At 41.0% G+C, this 18,537-nt stretch overlaps 1 protein-coding gene across 5 annotated transcripts; it reads right to left on the bottom strand.

Annotated features, from left to right (window-relative positions):
* Positions 1-1,018: 1,018 nt before the first annotated feature.
* On the bottom strand, positions 1,019-14,763 carry LOC136456115 (protein MICRORCHIDIA 6-like). 5 transcript variants are annotated; one of them, XR_010759349.1, is made up of 20 exons: positions 14,314-14,763; positions 14,118-14,192; positions 13,423-13,457; positions 13,250-13,328; positions 13,075-13,164; positions 12,918-12,993; positions 12,277-12,355; positions 12,030-12,164; positions 11,406-11,504; positions 7,975-8,076; positions 7,743-7,889; positions 6,916-7,008; positions 6,387-6,438; positions 6,193-6,304; positions 5,243-5,463; positions 5,086-5,171; positions 3,535-3,678; positions 3,024-3,094; positions 2,249-2,291; positions 1,420-1,436 (listed from the first exon to the last, which is right to left on the bottom strand). XR_010759349.1 is itself a non-coding variant. In XM_066455899.1 (19 exons), the coding sequence occupies exons 1-19, from the start codon at positions 14,651-14,653 to the stop codon at positions 1,341-1,343; spliced, it is 2,031 nt and encodes a 676-aa protein (XP_066311996.1). In that variant the 5' UTR covers positions 14,654-14,763; the 3' UTR covers positions 1,019-1,340. The 5 variants fall into 5 exon arrangements, 2 of the variants coding, with proteins under 2 accessions (XP_066311996.1, XP_066311997.1); XR_010759351.1 differs by having other exon boundaries at positions 3,535-3,604; XM_066455899.1 differs by lacking the exon at positions 3,535-3,678 and having other exon boundaries at positions 1,019-1,436.
* Positions 14,764-18,537: the final 3,774 nt, after the last annotated feature.

Here is an 18,537-nt window from a genome sequence, read left to right as displayed (position 1 = left end):
AATCACAATCGGACAAAGTGATATTGCTGTAATTAAATAAATAATTGAAGCAATAAGCAATATCGGTAACTTAATGAATCTATCCAAAGAAACGCCACTCTTAGATAGAGCCGATAACTTGACCTTAATCTAGTTCGAGCAGTGGTGGTCAAACGGATCGATGCAGCCATACTTAAACTAGACAAGAGTCGATAACTAGCTTATACCAGAGTCGCAGTGGAGGTCGACCGAATCGATGCAGCCGTACGAACAGAAGTATAAGCCATGACGGTACTTACGGACAAGCAGTGGAGGTCGACGAGATCAATGCAGCCGTACTCGCTAAAGAACTCGTCGAGATCTACTCTACTCCTACTCTTAAGGGGTGGCTGGAGCCGAAAAAAGTAAGTAACTTGTATTGGATTGATTGTGTGTCTTTTACAATAGCCATGGTTTAATATTTATACCCGGGACCTACGTATGATTCCTATCTAAGCACGACTCATCACAATCTTTAGCCCTAGAGAAAACATTCATAATTTAAGATAACTTGAACTCTAATCTTTCCCTTTTGTAGAGTCCAACATACCTTGTCCCGACACCGATCATAGCCTTTGTTGTTATCTACTGGCAATATCTGAACAAAGTCGATTCCAGTGTTACATTCGAATTAGCTGATACCGACATGCACGCGATTAATTCCTTGATGACATGATCTTGAAAACTTTTAAATCCCTACGATTCTTCTTCTAAATTTTGGTGTAAACACACACATATATATATATATATATATAGAGAGAGAGAGAGAGAGACACACACACACAGTTACAATGTACTGTCGTAGTGAACAAAGGCTTCACTAACCTCCTCGTCTCAAATAACATAAGATAATACATCACAACTAATTTATGATTGTCACGAGTACAAAAAGTCATCACTTACCATGCTGCACAATGTATAGTCTAATTCTAACTCTATTCGCTGCAAAGTGCCGAAGTGCCTGATCAAGATCCACCTCTATTGACACGAGACCAAGATGTAGTGTTGCTGGAAACAGAGGGCCATTAACATTGAAACTGCTGCTGTACATTCAGATAAAAGTTACATAGTTTTACAAAACAATACATGCTCACTTTCCATCATCACGGGACCCTATGAAGATTAGTGAAACTAAATTACACATCTACAGCTGTCCAACGGAACCAAGTGAATGGTAATCAGTAGATAACATTTGTCCAAGGGGACAGTTCGTCCGTAACAATAGCTGCAGGTCTCGGGAAGTAATCCAGTCATCATCTTCACAGGTCAGCAAAGAAACAAGAGTAATCCATTGTATAGCAGGCAATGAAGTGGAGAGTTCATTATTTCTCTTTCTTCACGTCCAATGATCTGAGCTCTACTAACAATTCCTGATACTTCTTTTCTGCCTCGGCAATTTCAGATCGGAGCTTTTGTTCCTAAAATCATGAGAATGATATTTTATTCCTCCTATAATCAGTCCTCTAAAATGCCAAAGCTCCCGAGAACATGTAAGGGGAAACGTATGAGTTCAGTACAATGTCAAGATCTAGAGAGAATATTGAGGAGATATGACTGAGGGACACCAATCAGGGTCTAAATACAACCAACAAGATCCAAAACTACAGACTATCTTACAAGCAAACCATTTCAATCTGTCAACAAGCCATGAGAGAACATTGAGGAGATATGACTGAGGGACACCAATCAGGGTCTAAATACAACCAACAAGATCCAAAACTACAGACTATCTTACAAGCAAACCATTTCAATCTTTCAACAAGCCATGGGGGTGATAAACACATAGCAAGCCATTTCAATCTTTCAACAACCTGCGGCCGTAATGGTGAGAAACACAACTAGCCAGCCCGGTTAGTTGCTAAAAACAGTAAGAAAGAAGTATTTTAAGAAAATAGTATGGAAAAGTTATATCTATGCTGATATGATGATGTGAAAAGAGCACTTCCTCCACAACCCCAAATGCAGGGAGAATTAACTCCCCACACAAAGCAAAACATCTGCTGGTACCACTTTCTTTGCACCACTTCAGCTGCCCAACATTGTGCAAGGATAAAAATCCACTTTCTTAAGGCAAGACATGGAAACAAATCCACAGTTGCTAAACTGTCATGTCTGAGTAGTGATGGCCACTACGTAATTTCAACTGATTGGAGCAATTATGTCTAACATTATGTTTTGCAAAGGTGAAGCAAAAGTTAAATGCATTAGTTTACTTTCTGAACAGATATACCTTCAGGACAAGTTGTTTCTCTGATTCCTCATATTGTAAGCATCTGAAAAAGAAAAGAAATAAATGAAGTTGTAACACCAAAATTGCCATCCAGTATTTGCAGCTCTACAAATTTTATTCAAACAGTTTTTATGTGCGTCTTGAAGATAAATCCGTTGAGTACATGCTCTCTTCGGCAAAGAGGTGGGTGTCATGTGTAATTTTGGATCAAGATCTTTTGAAACTAAGTAGTGTGCAGGTAAACCATTTTTTGTTGTGTGATTTGTATTACCAAATGTCACCGTAGCGTTAACACGGGCATTATACTAGTAATAGCAAGTATTTTGAGATTCAATCATGCAAACAAAACAAAATTGGACAACTGGACACCACAAGGGCAAAGCTGGCGTGCAAGACATGTTACAGTTAATGGATTAAGTGTTATATTTAGCAGGTACCCAACTGACTATGTCTAAAGTCCTAAACTGGGGCAAGATAACATGATTATTACTTTGAACAAGCCACATCAATTCGTTCTTACATGAGATTTTCATTTGTTCACGAATTATGGTGACCTTACCAAAAGAAGCCCCGCATGTCAGCACTTCAGACATAAAGAAGTGATTGGTTACCCTCTTACCAGCAAAAGCATTCCTATTCCTCATAAGCTACATTAGCAGTAAGTTGAATTGCACGCAAGAAAAAAAAAAGTTGCTCTTAATTGTTTGACCTCAATAGTTTGTCCCTCAGAAAACGACTTTACAACCGCTAGAAGGAAAGTTGTGGTAGCACTTACTCATTACGCAACTTGTCATTCTCCAGGGTCAAAGTTTTGTACTCATTAAACCGTTTCCGTTGAGAAACATCCTGATATTGTCAATAAAGAACAAAAAAATAGTCATAGAAGGAAGCCTTTAAATATTTATATTACATATTGTGATCTATCATCGAAAAAACTTGCTTCTATATTGTACAGAAATGCTGAAATACACATTTATAGCCTGAGGGCACCAGAAAACAAAATGATTTGGTACCCCACCCACCCACCCCCCCCCCCCTTTTTTTTTTGTGAGGAAGGATTTGGTATAAAGCATTGGATGTATTGCATTGGGCCCTCGGGCAATATAAATAGAGTACAAGACTTGGCAGCAAGACATCTCCCTGATACACATGGCAATACGGGGTTACAATATCCCTAGCAACCAAATATAATCTAACACACCCTCGCAGTGGTAGCCAGAGCATCACAGACAGTCAAGCTAGTTAAAAATAAAGCCAAAGTAGTCGAGGTTGAAGTAGAAACCAACAAGTAGCTCATGCTGATGATACCGCCTTTTGTCACCAAAGTAGCCGAGGTTGAGGTCGACGTGGTCAAAGCTGTGGAGGGAGGCAAGTCTAAAGCATCAATAGAGGCACACGAGTACACATAGTAACCAGCTTCCTGCCGACAACTGCATGAGGACAAAGAGAAGGCCGGATGGTGAAGGTAGATCGGGCTGCTCAGACGTATCACCAAGCGCTCATGTGTTATCCATCAGTGACGAAGTCCCAGAGGTGGCAGGAATAGGCTCTGACTCAGATCCAGAGCGAACGTGATGGGGACCAGCAGTATGGGTGGCACAAACCTAGATAGGTGGCGACCTTGAAGATGGCTTGACCACGAGCAGCATCATTGCTGCCTGAAAAGACACGTAACTACAACCTAATCCTTGAGAGATTCAACAAACAAACGTCGAGGGATCGGTAGACAGGCAATGCAATCCCATTCTTTGATCATGAAAAAAAGAAAAAAAGACACAGCAACAGATCAGATGGTGGTTGCCTTCAAAAACAGATAAGATGGTGGTCACAAGCCCGGGGGTGGCGCGACGGTCCGATGTCCACTTGCGATGGCGAGATGACCGGCCAACACAGTGCGGTGACCTGACGCCCCCCAACGGTAGCGCCCCACATCCCCAAGAGCCTCCTCTGTAGCCACGCGCTTGCGCTCAAAGGCAGCGGTAGCAGCAATGCTAGTGAGGGAGGGGAGGCGGATGGGCGCAGATAGGAGGGAACAACAGTTAGTTGCCGACAACAGCGACTCGATGGGGTGGCACAGAGGATCGACGAGGAAAAGGAGTGCGGCAACCCATCGATGCCCACGGTGCTGGTGACCCGATGATCTGTTGCTGCTCGACGCTAGGCCAGCAGATCAATTAGATCCGCGGCCCAAACCTTCCTACAGAGTGGGCATTGCCCCCTGGTGGAGATCGATCTCCCTGGGGAGACACGATGGCGGTAGAAGCCTTGGCTCAGGATCAAAACCCTAAACTCATGATACCATGAAAGCAGGAAGGATTTGGTATAATGCATTGGATGTATTCCATTGAGCCTTTGTGTGATGTAAATAGAGTACAAGACGTGGGGGGCAAGACATCTCCCGAATACACATGGCAATACGGGTTTACAGTATCCCTAACTCCCAAATATACTCCTAACACTGTAGACGCCAGACAGAATTAGATGCCCAGTTAAGTCTTGCTGATAGTGACAATAACGGATTGAGGCTGCACATATCAGCTATTCCTACTGCTTTTTTTTGGTGACTTGTGCACAGGAATTAAGAAAAGCACACAGTCCCTATAGTAACACTGTTATCATAAAACTATTTGTCTCCACACCACCCTTGGTGACCAACAAACAAAAGAATGATGCCTTGGCAAGCGTAGTAACACTAAATATGCTATGGACATGTTGCCCTGTCTTTTGAGGGATTCCTATAATGACAAACATAAAAGAGCATGACAAGGTAAAAGAACGAACAAAAATGAATGGACTGAGCATTATTCTTCCTCTGCCAATGTTGTGTAAATACTTACTACTTTATCCATATGATCTAGCCCATCCTGATCAGCACTGCCCGCCATAGCACTGAAGGAATTAAACTTCCTCTTCAATCCCATCGCTGCTAAGGGTCAATACATTAATAAGCACAGTGGCATTTTATAAAATGAACATAATGAGTGGATTACTCACGGCTCTTGGAAAGAGAATCAAGACTATTGATCTTTTCTCTTGCTGCAGAGGCTGATAATCTAGGTATACCACAGCTGCTTGTTGGAATATCAGCTGCAAGCAACCGAGGTGGAGCACTTATTGGGGAACTGCCACCATTCATATGATTGGCACGATTAATAGCACGGGTTGCTTTAGGTAATTTTTTGTTGTCATAACCAACACGATGGCAATGAAGGTCCCTGCACAAAGAATTAGTTCAGGCATGAATTCGTTTGACATTAAGACATTCCTCAATATAAGAGCACAAGAATGGCACAACAAAAACTAACAGATCAATAACTAAGAAGTCTCATAGTATCTATATTTATAAGGTGCTAACAGGTGGTTAGTATCAATGAAGTATTAGTATCATTCAGCTTATAAGTTGCAGAGTCTACTCAAATTTCAGATTGAACCAAGTGATGAAATCTAATGTCTAAACAGATACATAGACATATAGCACTAAACTCTTAGCACCTTCTCTATCTTAACTTTATAAGACGTGCTCTTTACATTTGTAACTGAAAATATGAAATGTCTAACATATGGTGTGCCAAAACAAAGGCATAAAGTGAGACAGTTACACAGGTCAATCCTAATATACCAGAGGACAAAGTCAGCCCCTTGGTCCTAACCTTGCTCTTGAAAGCTTACAGGCAAACAATGCTGAATAGTGAACTCTGCAATTCTCAAGTAACACTACTATGAAAAGCACTTAATCCTGAGCCATAAATCTGCAGTACAAATTGTGCGCATGCACATGTGTGTGCTCGCATGTTATTTCAAGTGTGCATGGACTTGGCCTTGTGCTATGCAAAAAAATGCACAGGCATCTGTGTGGGACTGTGGGTTTATAAGAGATTGGGACTATGACAGAACTGGCATCAAAACTGCACATGTCTAAAAGAACAATCAACTAAAAGCTTTACCAGTATTCATAAGTCATTTCTTTCAACCGAATCTCAAGCCTTTGATACAGGACTGACTTCTCAAAATCCTGCTTGTCATGGGTAGGTTTGATAAAGTTGGCCTCCAGAATGCCTGAAAAGATCGATAAAGGAAAATATACATCATTTTTAACTGATATCTTACTTTTTGGATGACTCATTCAAATATTTCTTACCAACAACTCCTCGCCCTTTCCCGTATGAGTTGTTTGCAACTTTCCAGAAGGGCTGAAAAAAAAATCAGACGTTTGACATTCTGGAAAATAATGTATATTACCGATATCACTAAGCGAAAGCAATATAAAATTTACCAAGTATGTCATTCTGAAAATGATGTCGCACATACCTAAACTAGGTTATCGAGTTATCTACAGAAATTTTTTATAGAAGTTGATAGCTTAGCTAACCTGATGGGGAACACAAAGTACAAGTGCCTACAATGAAAGAAGAAAATATTCTATGTGTGCTACTCTGCTATATGCTACTTCTCAGAAATAACTATTTAGAAGAACTATATGCTACTCTTCCAAATTAAATCAACATTTTGCCATAAACACAAAGGCTTCCAAATTAAATAAAGATTTGACAAGCACACAAATGTTTCTGCTTCAAACAATTACATCCCAACTGACAACAGACAGCAAGAGGAAAGAAAAGTGAACTGAAACATCATGCACCATGTAGCATACAGAGTAGAGCTCTCACCGATATTAAACGATTTTTGTGATATACATTAAACCCTTGAACATCTATGTCTGGTGCACCTTTAACAAACCCAATGGTTGTGATTACAGATGACTGCAAAACGTGAGGCCAATCAGAGAGATTTTCTAAAAGAAGAAAATCAAAATTTTGATTTGATAGTATAATAAAAAAAATAAAACATAAGCTACACCCGCATGGTCAAAGGAATCAGAGAATATTTGTTGGAGTAGAAATCAAAGGAAACACTCAAGGGCTGCCTGATCTATCAGCAAGGATATATCAATTTCCACTTTCAAAGATATAGCCTCACCCAGAGGGTAAGTTGTCAGGTATAAATAGGTTAAAAATATTAGTATTTGCCTAACAACTAAAAATGAGTTAGAAAAAACTAGCATGTCACTAGATATGTATGACAGGCATGAACACAGAGGGGGCAATTATGAGAGCACTTCCTCAAGATCCATTTGGCAATTCTTGAATACACGAGGTCACCGATGCAAAGTACTAAATGCTACAAAACAAACACCAAGGCTGGCAGGACTACATTTCACAGAAAGGTTGTATGTTGCACTTCATGGGTAAAATTGGGGGCAAGGAACTAGAGAAACCAGATTTCTATTAGATGAAATATTGTTTCATGTAGATTTTCCCATTTCTTTTCCCTATTGGCCATTCTAAATTCTAAATAACTAAATGGAAAGACATTTCTCTTTCATCAGATGAGACAGCAATTGAAAACAGTTTGAGTCAATGAAAGGGTTTATTCCAGCAATCAAAATGATAAAAAAAAAATGCAAACATGCTTGCAAATGCGATTTACAAAGTACCTCTGTAAGTCCAGCAATTTGTGGTTTATACAACACACACTCACGATACATCAAATCGTTAACTATATTATGTGGTTCCACATCACGTCCGCGCAGGATAATTCTGAAAGTGTCAGGTACATGAAGATACAAGATAGATGCATATGCCTGTTTGAATCCATAACGAATAATAATGTTAGCTTAAGAAAGAAACAAAAAGTGCCATATGAGTAAATGGGAATCAATACTTAACTCTAAGAGAATAGCGAAGCCGAGTTGAGACGTAGTTCTGTGCAGCAATCTTCTCCGGATTATTTGTTTTCACCTTCTTGTGGGCCCCAGTAATGAGGATATCCTAAGATAGTAGGCATAGATCAACTGTTCAGTGACAAATGTACAGGCCATGGTTGATCTGGTTATATAACAACTTCCCAAAAACATTTGTAAGGCAAGACCAATAAAAGAATAGAACATATAGGGTGTACGATTAACAGACACTTCCATTAGCTAGCATGTAATGAGAGCTGTACATATTACCATATCAGACACAACTGACACAATACTTCTTAAGCATGCATTGAATCATGCCAGTTCCTCAGAATCACCATTTCATGACTCCACGATATGAGAAAGATTTCTACTTCGATGGCTCACTTCCAACAGATAAACAGGATTTCTACACTTTTTTGGTCCAATTCCATCAGGCTGAGGAATACCGATGAGCATACCAACATCTACACAGATATATCTCTTGTCTATCTTACACGATCAAGGGTTGGGGTGTGTGTGTGTGGGGGGGGGGGGGGGGGGGGGGGGGGTGCAAATCAGCGACCTATATGAAGGAGAAGCTGCAGCTAAGTTATATTTTAGTTAATTTTCTAATTCAAGTCAGATTTAGTTGCCTTCTAAACCAATGTATTCTTCGAGCAAACTGACAGTTATTCTGTAGTTTCCTTTCTCCGAAAACTAAAAGATGGGAGTCCCTAAGAAAATAAATTTTGTCACTAGCCACTATCACGTGAGTTATGCTTGGCCATAGAAGCCAAGGTATTGTGTTATGTTTGTAATAACCACCCTTTCATATTGGTTATGGATGTGCTTAATGGGTTATTTGTCAAGGCCGGTGAGGAGAGTTTCTCCAACCCTTGTAACCGTTCCACAACCATCGTCAAGGGCCTCTCTGCTTGTCCCTCAGATGCTGACAAATGGTTGGGGCCCTCTCCCTAGTATGTCCGACATTGGCAACACCACAGCATGCTTTCGTCACCGACACGTTGTCGGGTCTAGCAAACCTGGCACACGCCTTGGCCTTGACGGCTTGATTGCATCGACCCTCCCATTCCTGCTGTCAGAAAAGAAGGAAGCACACTAGCTACCACCTTTAGTGAGAACTGAGAACTCAGATGGAACTTGCTCTAACTCTTGACCACCTTGGGCGATTGGATATATGTGATGCGACCCCATCCATCCTATTGCATGCGTTGCCAAAAGTTGTGCATGCAAAGTAAAGCCTCCCGCCGATTTGGGCATTTGGCCGGCTGGCAGAATAAATGAATGAATATATAAGCAGGGGAAAGCGGCTTCATGTGCAACCGCCTCGACATCGGCTATCTCCACTGATACATTGACCACGGCATCCTCAACCACGGCTACTCTACCCTCACGCTTGGCTACCTTGATATCGGCACAAAGGACCACCACCTTGCATGAGCCCCTCGTCGATTTCCACTCTAGCCACAGCATCCATGGCACATCAACCGTTATGACTGTGTGTGTGTGTGTGTGTGGGGGGGGGGGGGGGGGGGGGGGGGGGGGGGATGTCAACTCGGCGGCTTACAACCTTTTAGCTTCTTCTCTAGTATCACTGTCTCCGCCACTCCCGCTATGCGGGGGAATGTAGAGTATATTGGAATATCTCTAGGTATGGTAGATTAGGATCGTGCAATCCTGACTTGTCTTATCTCTCAGGGAGGTTTCTTGCCCCCTAAGCAATGTACTCCTACATAATCCGCCACGAGGCACAGCAATACAATCGGCAATTCCACTAATTCTATTCCTCCTACAAATACCCTGGATTGAAAAGATTGTGACCGTCTCCCTGGTTGGAAGGCAAATCTCATTAATCTTGCTAGAAGTACTACTATGTTTCGATTTGTTCCCTCGGTTATCCCTATCTATCTGTTAGTCACCATGAATGTACCTAAATGGGTGATCAAGGCCATATATAGAATTAGGAGAGCTTTCCTATGGAAGGGGAGAAAAAAAGTTAATGGTGGGTACTGCCTGGTGCCTTGGGACTTGGGAGAAAGTAAATAGACCAATTGATTTCGGTGGCCTAGGGATCTTGAATCTAAATATTACGGGTTGGACCTTGCACATGAGATGGTTGTGGTTGAGGAAAACCAGTGCGACCCGACCTTGGATGGGTTTGGACATTCCAATTCAGCCTCATGTGAGATCCATATTTGCCATTTTAGTAATCTCTCTGGTTGGAAATGGTGAAAAAGATTCTGTTTTCGTCTGATCATTGGCTACATGGCCAGACCTTGGTGGATCTTGCTCTGATGGTGGTAGGAGCGGTTCAATTATCCATAGATCAGGATCGACATTTATGGAAACATGAGGCAAGCGGCTCCTTTTCTTCCAAAACGGCTTACAGCCCTTCTTCTATGGTTCGATTACCATGGTAGCGAGTCTGGAAATCTTGGGCCCCATCTAAATGCAAAGTGTCCATTTGGCTTGCCATTAAAAATAAATGTTGGTACTGCGGATAGATTAGCAAGAAGAGGCCTTCCACACCCTGATAACTGTGTTGTGTGATCAGGAAGATGAAACGGTCCAGCACATATACTTCTCGTGTCTTTGCTCGACAGTTTTGGCATTCAGTGTTAACTATTGGTCTTTTTTTTTTTTTGAGGGAAACTCCTATTGGTCTTGGTCATGTGGTTCCTAGACAGAATGAGGACTGGTGGAGGAAGGTCACCAAACAGATTGATGCTTCACAGAGAACGGGTTTCAACAGCAATTTTAGAAGCTTGAGCCTTATGGAGACAAAGAAACTTGTGTCTTTGAGGGTGCTCATGGAGGACCCAAAACTTTAGGAATTTGTTGGAGGCTTGGAGCCCTACTCCAGGATCTTGGTCTACGTCAGGTTGAAGGGCTAGTTTTAAAAGCCTTTTTTTGTTCTGTCTTTCCATACACTTCTCTAAAACTCAGTTGTAACCCACTTTGTTCTCCTGAGCGAGACAAAGTAAGGTCCTTTTGTATTTCACTCTCCCTATTAACACAAAGATACGCAGTTCTCCTGCGTGTTCGAGCAAAAAAAAAAAAGTTGAACAAAAACTTGGAAGAAACGATCAAACGATATATTTGAACAGATATGGAGAAGACAACCAAAAAAAAAAGTCATCTCACAGAAACCACTATAGCTCTATCAGAGGCCAACATCACAACAACAGCAAAGCCTTTTAATTCTATGCAAGTTGAGGCAGGCTACAAATGATAGAACGAAACCAAACATTGTTCCACCGATAAGAAAAAAAATAGAAAGAAGAAACTTATATAAAAAGGCATCAACAATAGTAATATCATTAGGAGCTCTAAAGCCTTGTTCATGGTTCAGGCATGTGGATAGCTGATTCCATGCACTTTTATCCAAGGAAATCAGAGGCCAACATTACTAACCTTTTTGTCAGAGTTGAAATCAAGCTCCATATCCCCATCATCATTGAACCAAAGGTTGAATACAATTATCTTTGTTCCATGATCTCCCATATCATCAAACTGAATCAGAAGCGAACATGAACATTAAGTTCCTAACTATGATAGTAAATTGGCCCTGAACAATAGACACCCACTAAATTATAGGGGGCACATACTCTACGAGGGAATCGTCTCCTAAAGAATTATATGACCTAGGAAAATTGCTTGGGTAAATTAGAAAAAAAGAACCTATTGATGCATCCATTAGTATTTGCCAAAAGCACATAATGCCATGATTTTTGCAAACTTAAAATTCAAATGTTTTCAGTTACCAATAACCAATAATAATATGTATCAAGCATTATGTAACTGGCCTTAACACAGTAACAGAATGCTACCAAAAAATAAAGTAAAACTTTGAGAACTGGCAAATTATTTGGGTATTGTAATATTTTTAAATCATCTCCTTACTTAGGGCTACTGGTTAATTTTTCACATCTCCCAATTTTCCATAACTTTTCTCTAGCTCATCTTTTCCAAGATTATCAGAACCATTCAAAAGTTAGCAATAAATATCTCAAAGATAAATTCATATCTATTGCATACTTGTTTAAGCAACTCAGCTTCACTAGCAAAAGGGGACCATTTGAGAAGGATTGCCAAATTAGAAGAGAAGAGCTTCTGATCATGACGCAACATCTGAACATATGAAGTTGTTGTTGGATCGTACTGATAGTCTACCTGCAAGACAGCAAGACAAACACAAGGTCAAAACTTAGAAGATGATAGATGAAACTAGAAAATAGCTCAAATGAAAATTGCAGTCAGACAGAAAAGAAAGTGTCAGACTCACCGTTGGCACCAGCACATCATCGCAACCTGTTTCCATCAAAAATGTGTAAGAAAGAAGGCCGATACTTCTAGTTGGCACCCTACAGGAAACATAAATCTTTTACTTCAGTAGACACATGAGCTAGGTGGAGACATTTTAGTAGAGCTAAAGAGGAATCAAGCGATGTCATCCAATTTTAAATGGTATAACAGACCAACAGGAACGTAGTAGTATTAATGGAACTCCGCATGCGGGCATGACCATGTCTGACCAGCAACACGCAGTAAATAACGTATGGAACACATTGCTATCATATTAGATTCTAGTGATACTTGTTCCCAGGTACACAAAAACTGAAAAACAACATGCCATCATTTCACAAGAAATCAGGGATATAACCGAAACATTTCTACTCAAATAGAAACGAGAAAATGGAAACAAAAGCCCTTATGCCCACTTCAAACTGCTATCAACCAACATCTGTCCTTGTTTCACTTCTATTCCTTAGAACTTTAGTATGTACTCTTGAAAAAGGATAAATGTTAGTCAGGTTTACTGAGAGCCCCTATGTTAGAAAAGATAAAGGTAGCATCACAGAATGCTTATTTGTAATTCGATGTCAAAAAAGAAAAGTACCAAGGATGAATGCTAAGGATAAGTACCAGTTATTTTGGTTTTGTGTAAAAACAATCACATCTGCTCCAAGCCGCATCGTACTAGTCTTGAAACCATTGCCATCTGACCAAGAAGCAATATAAATTCAATGGTCAGGGGTTCAAGACAACTAATTCACAAGGAACTACAAGGACAAGACCATACATTGCCCAATGAAAGCATCAGACTGCTTATCCGAAAATCCAAAGCTCATGCAACGTCTCAGTGCCTCAGGGTCCATCCCCCCTCCATCATCTTATCAATGTGAAACACCACAAGGTTACAATCCAGATAACAGTTCATATGAAAACAAACAGATTAACATTATAAATATGGCAACCTTGAACCAACAATGAGGGGTTCCCATCCCGTGGGTTTTTAAATTTATTAACACGGACAAATGTTGCCCCATTGTTCACCTGAGAGAAAAGATGTCATAAAAATAAACATACTTAGCTTCATGTTATGTCTTAGTTTCTTTCTGTACATGTCAAAAAAATCCTTAATGGTTACCTCATCGATTGCATTGTCAAGGAGCTCGGCAACGGCTGCAGGAAAATGAGGGAAAACAACATTGAACAAATCAGTGTACATATAGTGACAAGTAATGCAAATCGGAGCAATTAAAATATAAAAGCATGCAACAGGTTTCAAACTAGAATGCTATATATGGCTGATTTGTCCAAAAAGAATTATACAGCTGAAAATTGTAGAAACTAAGATAATAAGCCAGGTTGTGAAAATGCTAAATGTTTTTTCATAGGCGTACAATGGTTTAACTCTCTACTTATGAATGATGTGAGAGGAGTGCATCACTTGGTGCCTAATTTTCAAGCATAACCATCGTAAAAGTAAATGGGTGTTTATATGGCAAATACAAATTTCCATTTTATTAGTCATCTAGCACTATTGAAGAACATCTAATGTCCTTTTTTGTGTTACTGAAGTGAGTGCTTCATTTCATTGGGAAGTGAGAGTTCAATTTTCTTTAGGGAACATACAATACTCCAAACTACAAGTTCACATCAATAGACAGATCACAGTTTAAAAGAGACACAGTTAGCACTACATGACAGGGGCACAATTATGTTGATTATCTTATTCATGCTAATGAAGCCAAAACAATCCCTAAAATCCAATTGCTTGGTGTAGTAATGTAGCCAAATGCCAATCCTACAACCCGAGCCAATGAGGGGATCGTCCCATACCGCCAAAGGCCCACTTATGGGAGGTCGCGTTCGAGTGCAGGAACTTGGGGTTTATCCGCAACCGGTTCCGCCCACCTGCACGCACCACCAAATCGCAAATCTCACTCAGCCTGATCACCAGCCCCACCGAGAGAATCAAAAGAAAGCTAAGAGACAGCAGAAATCGGGGCCGAGATTTCTCCGACCGATAGCCTACCGGGGACGTCCGCGTCGGGGTTGCGGCGCGCGACGACGTAGTCGCCGGACTTCCAGAACTGGCGGCAGAGGCGCGGCGGCGGGAGCGCTCTGGGCGGCGGCGTGAGGGTGGCCACGGGCACGGGCACGGGCTCCTCGGTCTTCACGGGCACGAGCGCGCCGTAGCCCGGGGGGTGGAGCGGCGGCGGGAGCAGCAGTGGCTTCACATCGACGTCGGCGAGCAGGTGCGGCTTGACGTCGGGAGGGGAGGAGGGGGCGTGGCGGACGAGGGCGGTGGTGCTGGGCACGGGCTCCTCGTCTTCGTCGCTGGAGAGCTCGATTACCTCGGCTCCTAGGCTCATCGCCGTCGCCGGCGCCGGGGGGCTGCGCTAGGGCTGACGCTCGTCGAAGCACGAGCTGTCTTCCCCCTTCTTCTCAGGGAGACAGACTACTGGGAAGGGAACTCGATTTGGGTTTTCGGCCGCGTTTAGTTGAGGCCGAATTCGGCGCCGGCTGATTTCGGCCGCACTGTAGCTGCCCTGTAGCGTTGTGTTTTTATTCTGTAATAATTGTCCAATCGTTGACTAATTAGACTCAAAATATTCATCTCGTAAAGTACAACTAAACTGTGTAATTAGTTTTTGATTTCGTCAACATTTAGTACTCTATACATGTACCACAAGTTTGATGTGACGGGGAATTTTTTTTTTTTTCATAGTATCCAAGTTTGGATTTTTGATGAAGGCCTTCGTTGCGCAGCTCGTGACTTTCGATTTGGGTCTAATTCTTCTCTGAGCGCACGCTCCTTGGCGGTCACACTGGCAAAAGGCCTGCGTCATTTCCTGAAATGGCGATGCAAGGTTGTTTCCAGACCGGCGGACTCTTGAGGAAAATTAGGGGGATCTAGCCGCAAAACGTCATTGGGTGTGCTGCCGGCTGCAGCTGCGGCTGTGGCCGTGGCTAAAGTAATCTTAGGCCCCGTTGGGCAGGTTTCACTTTATTAGTGAAATTATTTTTTTTTTCAGCTTCACGAATAGTTTCATCGGTGGAGCTGAAGCGGTTTTGGTAAACCGTTTGGCAAAATGGTTTCCCTGTGAGAGCATGTTTTTAGGAGCCTGGAGGAGGAGCCGGGAGAAGCCATTTTTTTTTGGCTCCATCCTACCCCAAATCAATGTAAGAGCATGTTTTTAGGGGCTTCACAAGTGAAGCTATTTTACTTTACCCCGTTCGGTAGAAAACGGCTTCAAACGGCTCCTAAAGCCGGTGGAGAAGTCATGTCAAACGGAGTCTTAGTATTAGGGGGTGATTGGTTCTTTAGTCGCTCCTAAAATTCATGTCACATTAAATATTTAGATACTAATAAAGAGCATTAAATATAGATTAATTATAAAATCAATTATATAGATGAAGGCTAATTTACAAGACGAATTTTTTAAGCCTAATTAATCCGTCATTAGCATATATTTACTGTAGCGCCACGTTGTCAAATTATGGACTAATTAGGCTTAAAAGATTTGTCTCATAAATTAGTCGCAAGTTGTGCAATTAGTTTTGTAATTAATCTATATTTAATACTCCATGCATGTGTTCAAACATTCGATGTGACATGAATTTTAGGAGCTCCTGTAGAAACCAAACAGGCCCTTAGACTGTACTAGCAGCAGGGGTGAAAATTGTAAAGATATTTTCCGACCATACTTGCCGAATCCATTTAGAGGGGTTCAGATCTGTCCATATCTAAGTCTCAACATTTAACATCCGATACCGTATCTATATTCGAATACTCAAATCACATATTTATGATGTTGATATCCAATCGTATCCTATCCGACATGGTTGACACTGTCCGTATTCAAATCTGAATCCGGACGAAAATATGAAAACAAATATAATATTAGTGATATCCGTCCGTATCTATCTGTTTTCATCCCTAGTCTAGCAATATAGCAGTCTCTACTTTAGCAAAAGCGAATGAATATTATATATACGCAATTATTTGTTGATAATTTATTCTTGCATATATTTGATTGTTTCTTTCTCTATCCAACTTATAGGCTTCCTTACATATGCTAGGATTGCTTGGCAACCCAGTCTATAAAGTAAAATTTGTTGTAGATGGCAAAAAAAACTCAATTATTGGTTGGGGTGGCAATGAATAAATCCTATGATGGATAGGCAAAAAGGCACAAAATTAGCTTCTCGGTAGCCTGTGGCTATATCATAAGCTAGAGTCCACCATTTTTGATGTTTGGCACACTCAGGTTCTTTTTTCTGCACGTAGTTTGTCATCTCGTATAAAAATCAATGCATTTTATAGTATTAGTAGACACACGTGCGACAGACGTGTATATAAAAAAGTTTCTTTCTAACGGAGGAATATCAAAGAAATTTTTTACTTTTGAGAAGTCAATTTCTATATCTATATTTATACTATAAATAAAATAACAAAGGAATTGATAAATATACCTCTCACCTAGAATACTTCTACCCACCTAAGTTTTTCCACCCTTGGATTTTACATCTAACGGATCTGATTGATTATTATTTATTATTTGACGAGTGGACATAAGCCTCTATATGTAGAGAAATGTCGGTGTTTGCTAAATGAAAGGATCAAGATGTCTAAGAGGGGGTGAATTGACCTAATTCTAAATTTTTATAATAATTAAGTCCTACACTTAGCCCATTTCACCTCTTGTGTCTAGAATGTGTTTTTATTGTTCTCCCGTATAAAAGTTTGCATCCTAGGTTCTAATTCTACTCTAGTATAGCAATTCTAGGAATATAAATACATAAAATGAATTGCTCAAATGTAAATGCTTAAAATAAAGAGAGGGAAAGAAACACGGCGATGTTTTTCCAAGGTATTGGAGAGTCGTTACTCTCCACTAGTCCTTGTTGGAGCACCCGCGCAAGGGTGTAGCTTCCCTTAATCCGCGCAAGGATCAAGTGCTCTCTACGGGCTGATTTTTTGACACTCCGTCACGGTGAATCGTCCACAACCGCTCACAAAATAACTTGGATCATCCACAACCTCCGCCGGATGATCACCAAGCTCCCAATCACCACCAAGCGGTCTAGGTGATGGCGATTACTAAGAGTAACAAGCACAAACTCTCACTTAATCAAGATAAACCTAATGAGTAAGGTGGATGCATATTTGCTACTCCATAAGCCTGGCAAATAAGTGAGGTGAGGACGGATCTGCTCGTCTTAATCATGTATAGTACGCGGTTAAGGCATGTCCGATCTTGAGGGGGTTTGCTGGCTGGTTAAATTTAGTTTATAGTTCGTTGTTATGGCTGCAACAATCTGATCGATCCCCACTGATGGCATTTTAGATTGGAGGATGTTAGTTGGTAGATTTGTTCTCGATCAGGCGTGACCTTAATAGTTTGCTATGCCCGCATTGGCTAAATAGCCGATCGCTTATGCTTTAACGCCTATGGTGTGTTTTCATTATTTGTTAAATATGAATAGATTTGTTTATTTTGAAGGTTTGATTTGTTGTCTTTATCATAGCTGTCATCGATCCGGTCGAACCCCATTGTTAGAGATAGCAGATTAAGTCTGATGAGTTCATAGATTTATCCATGTTAAATAGTCGATTGTTCACATGTTGTGGTCCCTTTTCACCTGAATCAGCTATTTCAGCCGAGTCGCCTGAGCTTTCACACATATAGCATGTCTTTCGAAAAGCCCGTCAATGTATAGATGGTTTTATGGATTCTTTGATTTTAGTTTGTTATTATCATCATAGCTGCCATCGATCCGGTCGAATCTCACTATTGATGGTAATAGATTAGATTCACAGCGTTTATAGACAGTCGATTTGTTCACATGTTATATCATTTTCTCGTTAGATTCATCGGCTCAATGCTTCACACTGGTAATATCTGCCTAGGTGATGATTTTACTTACATCTGCGGACATTGTACTTATCAATATAAAATCAATCATGACCCGCAAGCTTTACCGTCCGTAACAACTGATTTCTTCGCGTATCGGCTATTTAGTCGATTTTCCCGTCTGGCTGCTCTCGAAGCGGCATACTTAGAACTGTCTAGATAAGACCGGCATGTTCCAGCTTAAATTACTGATGAACTTTCTCTCCTTGTCAATTACAAGTCAAATTGACTGGTACGCATCGAGAGGAATTCACAGGGTCGACGGGTCCTGCGATTGAAGCCAAGCGGATCTCTGGGCTCATCCTAAGCAGATCCTTCTGGCTTGCTGTGTGCTCGAC

The sequence above is a fragment of the Miscanthus floridulus genome, chromosome 6 (assembly GCF_019320115.1).
Source record: "Miscanthus floridulus cultivar M001 chromosome 6, ASM1932011v1, whole genome shotgun sequence".
Taxonomy (NCBI): domain Eukaryota; kingdom Viridiplantae; phylum Streptophyta; class Magnoliopsida; order Poales; family Poaceae; genus Miscanthus; species Miscanthus floridulus.
Note: the sequence above shows the minus strand (reverse complement) of the source record. Positions and strands in the feature narration are given on the sequence as shown.

Bases quoted from the DNA above. Each gene is read 5' to 3' on its own strand.
- LOC136456115 (XM_066455899.1), bottom strand. From the start codon at position 14,653: ATGAGCCTAGGAGCCGAGGTAATCGAGCTCTCCAGCGACGAAGACGAG. The intron at 8,077-11,405 runs GTTAGTAATGTT...CTACTATCTTAG, and splicing joins ATTTCAACTCTGACAAAAAG to GATATCCTCATTACTGGGGC. The intron at 2,292-3,023 runs GTAAGTGCTACC...TTTCTTTTTCAG, and splicing joins AATGACAAGTTGCGTAATGA to ATGCTTACAATATGAGGAAT.